This window comes from Danio rerio, chromosome 24, assembly GCF_052040795.2.
Source record: "Danio rerio strain M-AB ecotype USA chromosome 24, GRCz13ab, whole genome shotgun sequence".
Classification (NCBI taxonomy): domain Eukaryota; kingdom Metazoa; phylum Chordata; class Actinopteri; order Cypriniformes; family Danionidae; genus Danio; species Danio rerio.
In genome coordinates, this window is record NC_141044.1 from 24132102 (window position 1) to 24147689 (window position 15588).

Consider the following 15588-nt stretch of genomic DNA (forward strand, 5'->3'; position numbering starts at 1 on the left):
TGTAATGTAGATATATATGTACAAAGTCTGAGTGTACATATCATAATTTATCAATCTAATATTTCAAATTAGAAATATTAATCTAAATTATTAGAGTTAGAACTGTTCATCTATAAAGTTTATGAGCTTTTTTATATTTTTTTTTTCATAGAAATTTGTATTTATTATTATTTTATTTTATTTTTTATTATTTTATTATTTTATAGGCAGTTTATTCTGCAGTCTCACAGTTCTGACTATATTTCTTGCTATTGAGTGTATATCATCCAGTTTTGACTTTATTTGGAGTTTAATTTAAATAGAAACATTTTGTGACTCTTTGCTTATTAATAGGGAGGAAGTTGAACAGGTGAGTTCTTTTAAATATTTAGGTGTGGAAATTGACTTTCAATTCTCTTTTGATAAACACTTAAAGAATGTTTTTTTAAATGGCTCAGCAGAAGTTGGGTTTGTTGTGAAAAGTTTTAATATTGAAAAGGACATTTTGATTGTCGCATATAAATCACTTATTGAGTCTGTTCTTACTTTTACCACTGTAGCCTGCTTTAACTACCTCTCTGTTAGAAGCAAAAAATAAACTTTTAAGGTTGGTAAACGTAGCGAGTAAAATAATTGGTGAGAGACAAACACCTCTCACTGATTTATTTATAGCAGGGACAAAAAAGAAAAACCTCCGCTATTGTAGAAGACTCTTCCCATCCTTACATAGTTCCTTTAAGTTACTTCCGTCTGGTAGACAGTATAAAGTCCCTTTAGCAAAAAAGGCTAAGTACAAAAAGACATTTATTCCCACTGCTATTGTTTTTAAATAGGATTTTTTTAAATAATTGTGTAAGTGTATTTATGTTTTGTTGTTTGTGTGTGAGCCTATATCTAAAGACAATTTTCTAACACCTGTGGGATAGACAATAAAGTTTATTGAATTGAATTGAATTTTAACTTTTGTTTTCAGAATTGCAACTTTATTTCTAACATTTTCAAATTTCAACTACCAATTCTGACTTTGTTTTACTCAGTTAATTTCTCGAAATTTTGAGTTCACTTCTAAGACTTTTCTTTTCTCAGAATTTGAAGATATGAATCGCAATCTTAATCTCTCAGTTCTGAGAAATAAAAGTCAGAATTGTCTAAATAAAAAGTCCCAATTAGCTTTTTAATTTTTGTTTACTCCATGGCGAACACACTGATCCATACAGAATAACGCAGCACTGTCCAGAAGAGTTTTAAATAAGAGAGTGCATTTAAATAATGTTTATGACAGTTTAATAAAAATGTCCTCATGTTTATGCACACAGCTCTCAGTTTGTACATTTTAGGAAACTGTGTGTGGTTTAATGTTAACTTAGAGAGAGCTTGAGAAGCAGAAGAGAGTCGAGCACGAACAGGAGCAGTCAAAGCGGGCGACTCAACACTACCTCACAACCCTGTTACTGCACCGCGGCCTGACACCCTGGAGACGCCTGCTGGAGCAAAGCCATGCCAACACACAGGTCAGACTCACTGCAAGCACACACATAACCTGGGTTTCCAAACTAACATGAAACAAACAAAAAAAGAAACAACCTCAAATGTAAATTAAGTATATTTACAACAAATTGTTTAAGTAGCAGCTGGTTGGTGGTATTGTTAACCTAGTAACAGAGGAACCAAATAAAAAAACACCTGTTCAGGAAAGCGGAATAATCACATTTATTTAATGTGTTACATCAGAATTAACTGGCCAAAAGTTTCCACCTGCGTTAACTGTTTTTCTCACAAATCCAAAACCCCTCCTTAATATTTTGTGCTTAAAACTATTAAAACAATGTGATGGACTATACAGTAGCTGTTTATAGGCACTTTGGTTAAGTGTTTACCACGTTAATTTATTCAGTAATTTTACAAATGCCATTATTCACATTCACTGTTTTTCACAAAAGTCAAAAACCAACTCAAGCGAGCATTCATAGTCACAGCTCTTTAATGTTCACTTCATTAAAATGTATTAGGCAATCTACCATTATTTAGCATCATTTAATTAGGGGAATTTCCCCCCAAATATTGTTTCTAGAGTTCCCACTTAGATATGCTTGACATTTAAAGTAGGTTTGGCATGCTGTCCCGGGAGAGAACCCTGAGCTCGGAGATATTTGAGTCTAGGGCTCCCGCCCAGTCAATAAGCTTATCAGGAGATCCGAGATTAGGTAGGTCTCGATAGCTCCCCCTTTAGAAAGGGGAGAAAAAGGAGGAGATGGGGTGAAAAGGGGGATTCTTCCAAAGCGAAGATAGAGCAATAAGGAGAAAATGATCCATTTATATTAAGCTTGGATCACTCTGATTGGATTATTACTGATTACGGATGAGTGGCCAGCAGTGCTCAATCATATCACGTGCTCCTCTCGAAATTAGTTTATGAAACTTCACTTAAAACAATTAAAGCAAAGTGATGGAACAAAACTGTCGGGTTAATGTTTGTTACGTTACAAATTTTCCAGCAGATTGTTTCAACCTTATATACATTCACTCTTTTTCGCAGCAAAAAAAACCCACCTCAAGAATTTTTTCTACCATTATGGGATTTTATTCCTTAAAATGTTGTGTTTGAAGCAATTACAACAATTTAATGGAAGCAAAGCTCTTCATATCACCTTAAATTAAAGGAGCCATATTATGCCCCTTTTTACGAGATGTAAAATAAGTCTCTAATGTCCCTAAAGTGTGTTTTTTTTTTTTTTTTTAGCTCAAAATGCCTCATTAATAATAATTTAGAACTCTTTGAAACTGCCCCTTTTAGGCTTTTAATCCAAATTGTGCTGTTTTGGTTACTGTTGCTTTAAATTTGAATAAGATATAAAATTTTCAAAAAAATCATTTTCAAAAGAACTTCTATGTGTCAGCATAGCGCAGATTTAAAAACAGGACTAACGTTTTCTCAATGAAAACTGAACATGTCAAAAGAAGTGGCTCAGAAGAAGGTCATGAGATTGCGGTGTTCATTTGTGCATCCTAAAACTCCACATAATGCCTCTTAGATGCTGACATTATCTTCGGCAGGTACATCGCGAAATTCTAACCGTGGACGGCTGCTTCTCATTCAGGGCTGTCTATGCCAGGGGTTTTCAAACTGGGGGCCGCGGCCCCCTGGGGGGCCGCCAGATGGCGCTAGGGGGGCCGCAAAGAAATTTTAGATAAGGGGTAATCAATGGGCCCACTGAATGAATTTTGTGTCCTGCATCATTCTGAAGGTTAATATATTTTTTATTATAATTTGAGCTCAAAAGTACTGCAAAAATGAAGCTTTATGCTTATGTCATTTAAATGCAGTTGACACTTTCGTGACACAGGGAAAGAAGCGCAGCGGCCCGCCTCTGTGCACGGGGACTTTTATTGAATAAGCGCTTCTGGCCGGCCGCTTCCTGTGATTTTTGGCGCTTGTCTGCTGCACCTGACGGCGTTTACCTTTCACTTACGCTTACCTCTTTTACGCTAAACAACTAAATGAATGCTCAGGTCTATTTACTGACAATATTTCAGTTAAAATACATGATCAATAAGAACATTATCGGAGGCTAAAAGCACTTCCCTGTATATGGCTTGCGTTCCTAAGTAACCGATCAGCTGGGTACTGCGGAGTGCGCGCCTCTTTGCGCAGGCTTAACTCATAGGGAACAAATAGCATTTTAAAGACACGGCAAAACATTGCACCTCGTCCACAGCGCGCCGCGACAGGCTTTACACTTTGCATTGTACACATATCAGACGGTCCTCTTTGCAGCATGGCAAACAAACATTTTAAAATTGTAAAGCAAAAAGTGCTGCAATAACAATGAATGGAGCTGTCATCACATCAGCGAGTTCTCAGAGTTTCACCCGTTACACTAATGACAGCTGGATGAGCTCTGCAGTGGACCACTTACTCACATTGGTTCATAACTGGATAATTAAAAAAACTAAATTGTATACACCCTGAATAAAACCACTATAGCCTATAAAAATTATAATGTATCTGTTTGTGTTATGTTATAGGGCTAATTAATTATTAAATATTAAAATGTATTAGCGCTCTGTATTTAATGGAGCTCAACATATCTGATCAAATTTTAATACTCTGAATATAAATGCATTTTTTTCAAGATGTTCCACTTTTTACCATATTTATTTGTGTAATTAATTTAAATGTAATGTTCAGTATTATTATTAATAGAACAAACTGGTATGAACATTTTAAAGTCAGCAAAGCTTCTAAAATTATGCAAAGTAAAACATGTGGCTCTTTGAACTTGAATACCCAATTCTAGATTGCATTTAGGAATTTTTTTTTTATCAGTGTAAGTCAGGAGTGTCAACCTGAGTAAATTATGATGTGCACAAAAAAAAGAATAAAAATAAGCAAAACACACTGAACCACTACAGCCTCCATTGTAGTATTGCTAGTAACAACAGTAGAGTTAACTGTTAACAGGCTGATGAATGACAAAACTCTTTAAAACTTCAAAGCTTTAAATCTTTGGATACATTTAGACTCTCAGCTGTAAGGGTAAATACAGAAGAGTCTAGCTGTGCATAGGCAAAAAAAAGCATAAAAATGGCATAAAAAACTGTGTAAACGTGATGACTCGAACACAAAATATGGCTTGATGGAATCCAGTGAGAGCAGACCACAATAAACACTGTGCATGAAGATTTGATCAATAGATTGAAGCACTAAAACCATGTCAACTCAACTAACATCTTACAAAAATTAATCCAGATAGTGAATAATATAAATTTATTGAATAATATATAATAATATAAATGTATTAAATAATACAATTAAAAAAAATTAAGTACAGTTGTTCATTTGAGGGGGTGGCGTCATTTTTAATTTTTGGGGGTCCCCGAAAGAATTCGCCCAACACAAAGGGGCCCTCAGCTGAAAAAGTTTGAAAACCCCTGGTCTATGCCATGGTCACACTAATACGTTTTCCTTTAAAAATGCATATTTTTCTCTTTGTTTTGGCTTTCTGTCCACACTGAGACAGCATTTTTAGGAAGCAAATCTTTTTGAAAACACTGTCCAAAGTGGATCAATTAGAAAATTGTAACAGATTTATTAAAGATTATTGTCAGCTTGTATATTGCCTCTTTTCTAAGGACATGGAATGTTTACTAAATTGTTCAGTGGCAGAAGCAGATTAAATTGTGAGATTTTGCTGAAACATTTTAAAGGTGCAGTATGTAAGTCCGACACCCAGTGGTTGAACTAGGTATTGCATTCCTGGATCAAAACACACGCAAGCGCAGGTTTCCAGACAGAAGTCTGCCTGACTATTGAGCCTAAAGGCCGGTTCAAGGCTGATTTAAATAGTGTTCTAAATAAAAGCAACGATACGTGATAGAAGGAATATTTTCCACTAGTTTTTTTCCATTAGTATTTTTTGTCCTAACCAACACCTCAAATTTATATTTTAGAAAATGCTTCTATTTCTTGCAGCTGAACAACAGGATAAACTGACAGTGATCACCTCAGGTACACCACATGTGCTTAATTCAGTGTTAAATGCTAATAATGTGAGTTTAAATGTCATTTTTCATGACATTTATTGCCATACTACTGAAAGCAGCAGTAGACAGTTCACCTCAGATTTTGAAAATAAAATAAACCTTTCGAAACAGAACTTTAGACTCAAAACCAACACATATCAGTGATTCAGCATGTACACTTACTAATGTCAAAGGTTTAATATGTATTAATTAGATTATAAACCTTACCATTTCATAAATAAGTGCATATTCTGTGCTTCTGAATGGCTGTGTTTACATTTCTGTCATGTTTCATCTAAATGTCAAAAACCACAACACCAATATTAAGGGATTTATTTAATGGATTTTTTTTCTCAAAATTTGGCGTTTCCATCACTCGTTTCTGATACAGTACTTTAAAACAGGGTGATGGAAACATAGCTATTCATGTCCTAGAAGATGAACAATACAGGCCATTCGCCCCAATCGCCCGCTTTCCAGACAAACACTCACACAATCAATTATTCATCCAAAGAGTTATGGGTTGCTCACACACACAGACAGGAAGACCAGCTGTTGCCTTGCATTAACTCTTGGTCCATTCCCCAAATTTTAATGATGTTTACAGTATACTGTTGCGTTTCCACCTGGCTAACCACCTGTTTTTTTGGAAATAAATGAACAGACAGCAGATATCTGAGATTCAGGAGGAAGATGGAGTGACAGAGATGCAAAGAGATGAAAAAAAAGCCTTTGAGTTTGAAATTTGCATTGTTTTAGATATTGACCGCACATCCACGAGTCCTGAAACCTGGAGGTCCAATTAGCTGCGAAACTAATCTAGCATGTGCCTCTGGAAATCCAGCAGCAAGTCAGCAGGGAAAGTTTGCGATCCACATAAAGCATGATGACGCTGTTAATTAAAGCAGACAGTTATGTATGTATTTTGGGTCTCCTCCAGAGAGCGGAGGATCATTACACACACACTTTGCAGAGACGCTGTTTGTGTGTTTGGCGGCGGTGTGTGTTCGAGGCGCAGGCAGAGAGAGAGGCCAGTGCCTGTCTGATGTACCAGCGCATCCTGCTACAGAGGACTCTGAAGAGCTGGAGGAGGGTAATGGACACACTCATACATTGGGAATGAGGCCAATTTTGGGTTACATTTTTAGAATAGAATTTAGATTAAGACATTAGAGTAATAGTGGTTTACGAGGACTCTCCGTTGGCGTAATGTATCTTATACAGTTTTAAAAAATGCTTAGTTCACTGTAAAAATGCTGGGTTCCACATAATGCCTTCATGTTGTAACAACACAAAACAATTAAGTTAAATTTTTTTTAAGTGCATATGGCCTTACACTACAACCAGTGGCAACATTTGAATCTCAAAAGACCCCGTTAAGTACGACTTTTAAACATTTTGAATTATAAGGACGCATGATATGTCCTCATAAATCACCTTAATAGAGTACAACTAGGCCATACATACAGTTAGGTCCATAGAAAATTTGGACATCTAGACAATTCTAACATTTTTGACTCGATTCACCTGCACAATGGATTTGAAATGAAGCGACCAAGATGTGCTTTAACTGCAGACTGTCAGCTGTAATTTAAGGGTATTTACATCCAAATCAGGTGAGCAATATAAATGTACTATAGGTGAATTGGGTAAGCTAAATTGTCCGTAGTGTAGGAGTGTTTGTGTGTGTGACTGAGAATGTATGGGTGTTTCCCAGTGATGGGTTGCAGCTGGAAGTGCATCCGCTGTGTAAAACTTGCTGGATAAGTTGGCTGTTCATTCTGCATAACATTATTAGCTCTCCTGTGTGTTTTTTATTCTTTTTCAAATAAACTTTCAAATAAAGTGCTGTTTCACAGAGAGCTTTTATTTCCAACACATTTTTAAGCATATCTTTAATATTTAATTTTTAATGACAATTTTTTTTTTTTGTTTAAATCAAAATGACAGTGCATTAAATTGTTCTCGTTATTTTGTAAGATACTAGTATTCAGCTCAACATGCAATTTAAAAACAATCCTTTTTCCACAAGAAAATTTTTTTTTTAGGAAATACTGTGAACATGCTCCATTAAACCTCACTGCACTCTCAGAAATAAAGGTATGTGAGCTAATATGTACCTAAAAAAAAGGTATCAATATGTACCTAAAAGGTCCATATTAATACCATAAAGGTACATATTAGTACCTAAAAAGTACAAAAGTGTTCCTCTTAAAATGTCTAGGTTCTAATGTATACTTTTGAGGTACCAATATGGACCCTTTAAGTACAAATGTGTAGCTTTTGAAAAGGGAGCACCAGTGACAGCTCACTTAACTTTATTTCTGAGAATGTGGGAAAATATTTGAAAAAGTCTATAAATTACACAGGAGAGCTAATAATTGGTCGTCTTATCAACTTAATACAAAATAACAATTTAATTGACTTTATTAAGCTTAAGACATGTATAACATGTATTAATTATAATAAATATTAATACATTTAAATAGATTAATTCCTGACTTAAAAATATATAGTTTATAAAAATCTATTCCCTGTCCATGGTTATTTTATTTCAGTATTTATTTGTTGAAGAAAAATAAATAATATTGAATTCAATAAATTTTTATTTCTGTTGCGTTTTACAATGTAGATTGTCAAAGCAGCTCAACACAGTAGTTCTAGTTAATTGAAACTGTCAGTCCAGTTTTCAGAGTTGAAATTCAGTTCAGTGTGATTTAAATTTCACTGCTGAAAGTCCAAACACTAAAGAGCAAATCTATTGATATAAATGTAAAGTTAAATAAAGTAATTTCATTACAATACATGACTTATAATTCATATTTTCTGAAGAAATTGTCAGCTGTGCATCACCAAACTTGCCACCAGGGCTATGTAACTGGCAAGATGTTCAAGATACTGACCAAAGCAGAAAGTGTGCACTGCCAGTTTATATACCCAATTTTAATGTTTAGTGTTAGCAAAGTTTATAAACATTCATTCATTCATTTTCTTGTCGGCTTAGTCCCTTTATTAATCCGGGGTCGCCAGAGTAGAACGAACCGCCAACTTATCCAGCAAGTTTTTATGCAGCAGATGCCCTTCCAGCCGCAACCCACCAGCGACCTTGAAGTGAGGCGACAGCACTACCTACTGCGCCACTGCTTCGCCTTAATAAACATTTTTTATACCCAATTTTAATGTTTAGTGTTAGCAAAGTTAATAAACAATTTTTTTCTCCAATACTTGTCAGTTAAAAGATGTGCGCTTTATACTGGAAGCACGAGCCGAGCATTTCTACAAGACAAACATTCAGAGGAAAATGTTGACAGCACTGCTGGATCACATGACAGAAGAGAGGATAACAGCCTGGGATGATGAGCAGCGGGCACAACAACACAACAACAGGTCAACAAACATACAGCTTTATGTTGCTTTCCTTCACCTTTGTTGCCATTAGGCTGAGGCTACAGGTTACACTGGGACATTTTCATTTGAACACAGTATTTTACATGATCAAAATGATCATTTTGATTATCATTGTCCATCTTTTTTAGTATTTCAGGAAAAAAAATCTCCATCCATACTACATGAGCGGAAACGTGTCAGATACTAAAACAAGCTTTAAAAATGTAGTACAAAATTGCTGTTTTTTTATTTTTTGATGAAATTGTTTATTAATCCCAAAATACTTAAAAGTATTTAGTATTAAAAATAGCCTTTATTATTCAAACTAAAATGGTTTGGAGGATCAAACATTCTAGAGTAGTGTGGATGTCAGACATAATTATAGAAAATGTTGTGTTTTAAACAAAAACACAATTTTGTCAATGATGTAGCCAGAATCTATCAGCAGTTTTTAAGCACCATAAGTCTATAAATCTCCTGTGCCTTAAGCAGTGTTGGGCAAGTTTTTAAAACTGTATTTAAATTACATTTCTAATTACTTTGTCTGAAAAGTCATTTAATTACTTTAAATACTACAAAAACAAATTAATCTCTTTTAATTCTCTAATTTGAGTCAAAAAGGGCTTTTTAGCTTTACAAAAAAAATTAATACTTAAGAAAATGTAAACATACACACATATATACAGTTGAAGTCAGAATTATTACCCCCCCCCCCACCCCCCCCGTTCATTTTTCCCCAATTTTCTGTTTAATGGAGAGAAGACTAGATTAGATAGTAAGTTTTAAAAACTCATTTCTAATAACTGATTTATTTTATCTTTGCCATGATGACAGTACGTCATATTTTACTAGATATTTTTCAAGACACTTCTCAACAGTTACTATACCTATAGTTACTTACAGCTCATTTTAAACTTTAAATGGGTTTTAAAAAATTAAAAACTACTTTTATTCTAGCCAAAACACAACAAACAAGACTCTCCAGAAGAAAAAATATTATCAGACATACTGTGAAAATGTCCTTGCTCTGTTATGAATCATTTGGGAAATATTTAAAAAAGAAAAAAAATTCAAAGGGGGGTTAATAATTCTGACTTCAACTGTGTACAGTATATACGGTTTATTGTTTTTCCTTTTTAAAAAATTCCCAAATATATATTTTTACACACACATATTTCCATGTCCCAAAGCCAGTTTCTGTGCACAACGATCAGGTTGTCGTGGTCCTAACTTTCGACCACCACCCGTTCCACAATGCACCGGCCCCTTAGAAGTGGTGGGCCTGCAGGAGGAAGGTCTCACATCAATCCTTCGGGCTGAGCCCGGCCAGGTTCCATGGGAAAAAATCCGGCTACCAGGTGCTCAGATATGAGCCGCAACACCAAGCCTGGCTCCATAGCTGCAAGGCCAGGGTGCTCCACCGGAAAAAGGTGGTTTGCCATCTTCAGGTTGGAGAAGAGTCCTTACCCCAGGTGGAGGAGTTCAAGTATCTTTGGGGTTTTGTTCACAAGTAAGGGGAGGATGGAACGTGAGATTGACAGGAGGATTGGTGCAGCAGTAATGCGGTTGATGTACCGGTCCGTTGTGGTAAAAAAAGGAGCCGAGCCGAAAGACAAAGCTCTCGATTTATCGGTCAATCTATGTTCCTACTCATGACCAAAAGGATAAGATCTCGGATACAAACTGCCGAAGTGAGTTTCCTTCATAGGGTGGCAGGGCGCACCCTTATAGATATGGTGAGGAGCTCTGTATGTAAATGTAAACTTCATTATTCAGTAAATTCTATTTGTTTAACAAAAAATTCTATGACTCTGCCACTCTGAATTGATTTATACACTAATGTTGCATTTATTTAGTATTTAATGCAAGTACAATATAAGTAACTCTAAAACTCTAAAATACTCTAATACTCTAAAAAGTAATCTATTACTTTACCTTTTTACCGGAAAAGTAAATTATAGTAACGAATTACTTTGTACTTAATTACACCCAATACTAATCTTAAAGCAACACACTATACTATGGCTAGGAACTTTACTCTCATTCCAGCGTAATAAGAAACTCAAGAAACTTTGCTGTCATGTTGATATTACAAACAGTGATATTACGCAGTGCCTGAACATAGTCCCTGGCTAGATAACTACTTTAGGTAACAGTGCTGCATAATATTTCTGCAGCCATAGTAGAAAATAGCTGATTTTCATTTTTCGTCGATCTTAATACACGATGTAACTACAGAAGAGTGAAACTGTAATAGGAAAATTATTATAACGTTTTTTTTTTTTGTTTGTTTTTTTTTTGCGAGGTGCTAATGGTCTAATCTGATTCAATAATCTATGCTAAGCTAAAAGTGTTGTTGGTTTAACTGTAGACGACTTGTCCAATGAGCTTATTTACAAAAAAAGTGGAGTGCTCCTTTATAATAAACATGTTTGGTTTATTCAGATTTGGAATAATAAAAGTTGTCTTTGTAGGAGAGCTGTCAGGAAGTGTTTCTCTGGCTGGACGCGTCTTCCTGTGGTGCTGCGAGAGGAGAGAGAGCGAGAGGAGCGCAGAGAGCAGCTCAGACGGAAAGTAGCAGAGATTCTGCCCGACTTCCGCTCTTCCCCTATGGACTCCCTGTGGCGCTAAAGTAAATCCTTTTCAACCGCATACATCCGAGCTGTACGGGACTTGATCAAATGACAATCAACACATCTGCAGCTTGATGAGCCGCTGCGTTTAAGCTCGTTCATGCTCATTTATTTTTACACACTACAGTTGAAATGAACAACTTGTAGAATGAAGTGCATTACATTATCAAGCAGAGACAAACAAACAAACAAACAAACAGACATCTGGATTTTGAAGAGCTGTGCTTAAAAGGCTTCCATTTTTGAATTTGATTTAAATAAGATGCGATCATTTGTGCATAGATCTGTCGCCGTCGTAAGCATATAAACACACAAACACTAACAACAAACATGAAGCACGATATAAAAGATTCATTCTGGGATGACAGTTGTAAAGCTGTGTGCTGTCAGGATGGAGAGGTTGCATCACTTCTGATGTCCTGAAAAGGCTTTAAATAAAGCCTGATACTGAATGTGCGACACACTGTGGACTTTAGAGAAGAAATATTAGATGGTACAATCCATTATTGATCAAACTAGCTGTGAATCACAACAGAAATATTTTTTTAGAAAAAAATATATTGGTGACAGTTATCTGTGCTGTTCATAAATAAAGTTTTGTTCATGTTCTCCGTGCATTAACTAATGGTAAGAAATACAGGTTTTAATTTAAACATGTTTCATTGATGAATGTAGAGGTTCAATTAAACTAAGATTATTAAATAACGTAGAAGAATTCTTAAAGGTGCAGTATTTGTGCTAAGTTTGACACCCTGTGCTTAAACTAGGTATTGCACTCCTAAATCAAAACAAACGCAAGCGCAGGTTGCCAGATTGAGGACAGGAGCTAGTGATTTAAACAGTGTTCTAAATAAAAGCACCGGCACCCAATAAATTCTAACAATGTGAGTTTGAATGCCATTTTACGTGACATTTATTGCCACTGAAAGCAGCAGAAGATAAATAAAAAAAGATAGATAAATAAAAGAAAAACATTTGAAATTTAACTTTAGAATTAAACACATTTGAGTGATTTAGCATGTACATTTAATAATGTTAAAGAGGGTTATTATGTATTAATTAGATTATAAACCTTACCCTTTTGTGAGGGAGTGCATATCCTGTGCTTCTCAAAGGCTGTATTTAAATTTCTGTCGTGTTTTGTCTGGTAAAAAACAGCCCAATTTTTTATCACTGCGTATCTGGTCATGTAGCATGTTGTTAGGACACAGGGTTACAATGTAACCTGGGGCCTGTTTCAGAAAGCAGGTTAAGTTAAAACTCAGAGTAGTTTAACCCTGAAATGAGAGAAACTCTGGGTTTTCCGTTTCAAAATGGCAAGTTTGTTAAACTTGAGAAATCAGGGTAAGTCAAGCCTGTTTCTAAAAGAGAGTTAACTTTAACTCAGAGTCAGTTACTGTGGTAACTTACTCTGTGAATCTAACCTGGTCCGGAGCAGGTTTTATTCTCTAAACTCTGAGTTTCTGTCGGTCTCCTCCCCTTTTTGAAGTTGAAGCGGTATTTCTCGCATTAGTCTTACATTTCCACACACCTATTTTAGAGCTCATTTTGGAGATGTGCATAAAAAAGATTGATGGAAACGTCATGATTCACATAACTTTTGAAAATACGCATAATAAAACATGCGCATAACTGAGTAGGTTAAACTTTTATTTGATAAGATGCACATAAACTACGAAGTGCACTTAACAAATTACAGTATGTACATTAAAAAATGGTTTGTTAGAGATGATGATGAAAATGTGTGTGAAAGGACAAACCAGCACACTGAGCACACTGCAGAACATCTTAAATGTTGTTTTAGTCATACTAAAATGCCTTTACTGTTTCAGTATTAGTGTATATTATTAATTACCTCCGAGCGTCTGGAGCGTGTCAAGATCTCCGCGTCTGGCTTCAAACGCCCCCACGTGTTCATTGTGTGTCAGCATTGTCTTCTGAGGCGCAAGTACATTACTTAAATAAAAAATCATTGACGCAGCTTCTTCTACCGCAGTAATTCTGTTTTTACTGTTGATATTTGGCGCAAGTTAATCAGGAAGTGACGATTCTTCGACTCTTTGGATAAAAACGCTGCTTTATTTTTAGGCGTTATTCCAGTTTTGCACAAATTTATGTAATAGCCTATATTTTGATGGAAACACAGCTATTGCCTACATTTTTGTCACACACAGAACAAAGTTACGTACGAGGCTTGTCCTTTTTTTCATAAATAATTAACCTTCGACATGCACTGTTACTAGATTAATGGGATTATTATTCTGTCTAAATTATTTTATTACTGCTTACCTTCTTAATGTTATATCAACCTCTATCACTTGATCAATAAAAAGGCAGACACATAAAAAGTGCACTGTTAAATCTATTAAAACTGATAAAAGTGTATAAAAGTTTAGAAAAAAGTATAAACGTCACACATTACATTAATTATTTTATTATACTTAAAATGTTTAAATACTTAAAATAAAAAATTACGCATTAACTTGGGCAGCTGTTTTCCCACGCTGTCTCTGTTTCACTGATGGTTGCTTCATTTTAAATATATACACTCATATTTGCTATAACTTTGCATGAGCAGATCTAGTTCAGCTGGGGAAAGAAATGGTGATCTCTTTTTTTAAGATGTTGCCATGGTCACTCGTAATATCTGCGCTCCATTGATAATGCCTTTTTATAGTCATGGTGCACGCTTAACTCTGAGTTGGTCTACTCAAAGTTGATTGACCCAACTCAGATCAGCTGTTCTGAAACCGAAAACTCAGAGTTTTTAATCTCTCGGTAAATCAACTCAGAGTTCAAGTTTAAACTCCGAGTTGTTTGAACCTCCTTACTGAAACAGGCCCCTGCTCACCTATTTGCTTATTATTAATCTCATGTAGAACTGAATCTGCGTCTCATTTTGGAGTCTGTTACTGTCCACCAGAGGTCGCATTTTAGTCACACACGCATACTTTCAGAGCCTTTCTGACTGAATGAATGAAATATGCTGTTTTCCGCCAAGGAAGTATAAATTGGCTAAAAATATATAATTGGGTAATCTGGCGTTGGCCAAGTTACAATTACCAAAACAAAGGCAGCCATTAACACATTTTCAAAGCAGAATATCTGAAATCAGTTTTTTATCTGAAATTGTTTTTCAGATAAACAAAAATGTTCACTTGGCATGTTTGTTAAAAATCTTCAAACATAATATGTATTTTTATGCTTTAAAAGAGTCAAACTTGCATACAGCACCTTTAATTGCTAAAACTACTTCATAGTTACAAACTGAAGGAAACAATACATAAAGTTTCAAATGTTTTTTCCTGACTAAAATAACTAATTAAATCAAAATAAATCTAAAAAAAATTCTAAATTCTAAAAAAATGTATATATAAATTAATATATTTAAAATAATACATTTTATTGTAAAAAATGTTAACGTTTGCAAAATGTAAAAGGATAAATATGCATGTATGAATTCTACTTTATTATTATTTATGGATAATAAATACTGTTGAGAAACTGTTGGCCATTAGTTCATATAAAATAATACAGTTAACTAATGTCCACAAATGATAATACCTTATAGTAAAAATGTAACCAAAGATGTAACAGTTTATTTTGATTGAAATGTTTCAGTTTAAACAATAAAGTGTGAATGGACAAATACAGCTATGAAAAAAGGAAAGAGAGCACTGAAAAATGTTCAGTTTCCCTGGATTTATGAGATAGTGTTGTGTTTGAGAAAAAAACAACACATTTTAGTTTTATTCTGTAAACTACGTGAAAATTTTTTACTTAAAATGACTTTTTTTTTTGCTTTTTTGCATTAAATAACAGAAGATCCCATGTTTTGAGACATTTATAGTCTTTTTTTAGACTACACAATACTGTTATACTGAAATTATTCAGAAGGGTTAAATAACCAATATTTTGGTTTTGTTAAAAACACTGGTTATTCAGACCAGTTCTCATTTAAAATCTATAAATGACAACATTTATGAATGTAATAATTATGTGAAATTAGGTGAGAAAGAAATATCACACCTTTACAGAATATTATAAATATTAACAATTTACTCAA

At 34.7% G+C, this 15588-nt stretch overlaps 2 protein-coding genes and 1 long non-coding RNA gene across 17 annotated transcripts in view; 1 reads left to right on the plus strand and 2 right to left on the minus strand.

Moving 5' to 3' along the window:
• The window catches only part of ccdc191 (coiled-coil domain containing 191), a 28295-nt gene extending 16152 nt beyond the window's left edge, over positions 1-12143 (plus strand). For 6 of the 11 annotated variants that reach the window (XM_087308569.1, XM_087308573.1, XM_087308568.1 and 3 more), the window contains 4 exons: positions 1347-1490; positions 6443-6595; positions 8735-8889; positions 11364-12143. In XM_087308569.1, the coding sequence (XP_087164695.1) occupies positions 1347-1490; positions 6443-6595; positions 8735-8889; positions 11364-11520 (609 nt within the window). In that variant the 3' untranslated portion in view covers positions 11521-12143. 11 annotated transcript variants of the gene reach the window in all.
• Positions 1-15588, minus strand: part of vipr1b (vasoactive intestinal peptide receptor 1b) — a 738286-nt gene that overhangs the window by 375593 nt on the left and 347105 nt on the right. The gene's annotated exons all lie outside the window — the stretch shown is intronic.
• Positions 275-6213, minus strand: LOC147831049 (uncharacterized). The gene is made up of 3 exons (XR_015524972.1): positions 4910-6213; positions 2370-3079; positions 275-2197 (listed from the first exon to the last, which is right to left on the minus strand). It is a non-coding gene; the product is annotated as an uncharacterized LOC147831049 (long non-coding RNA).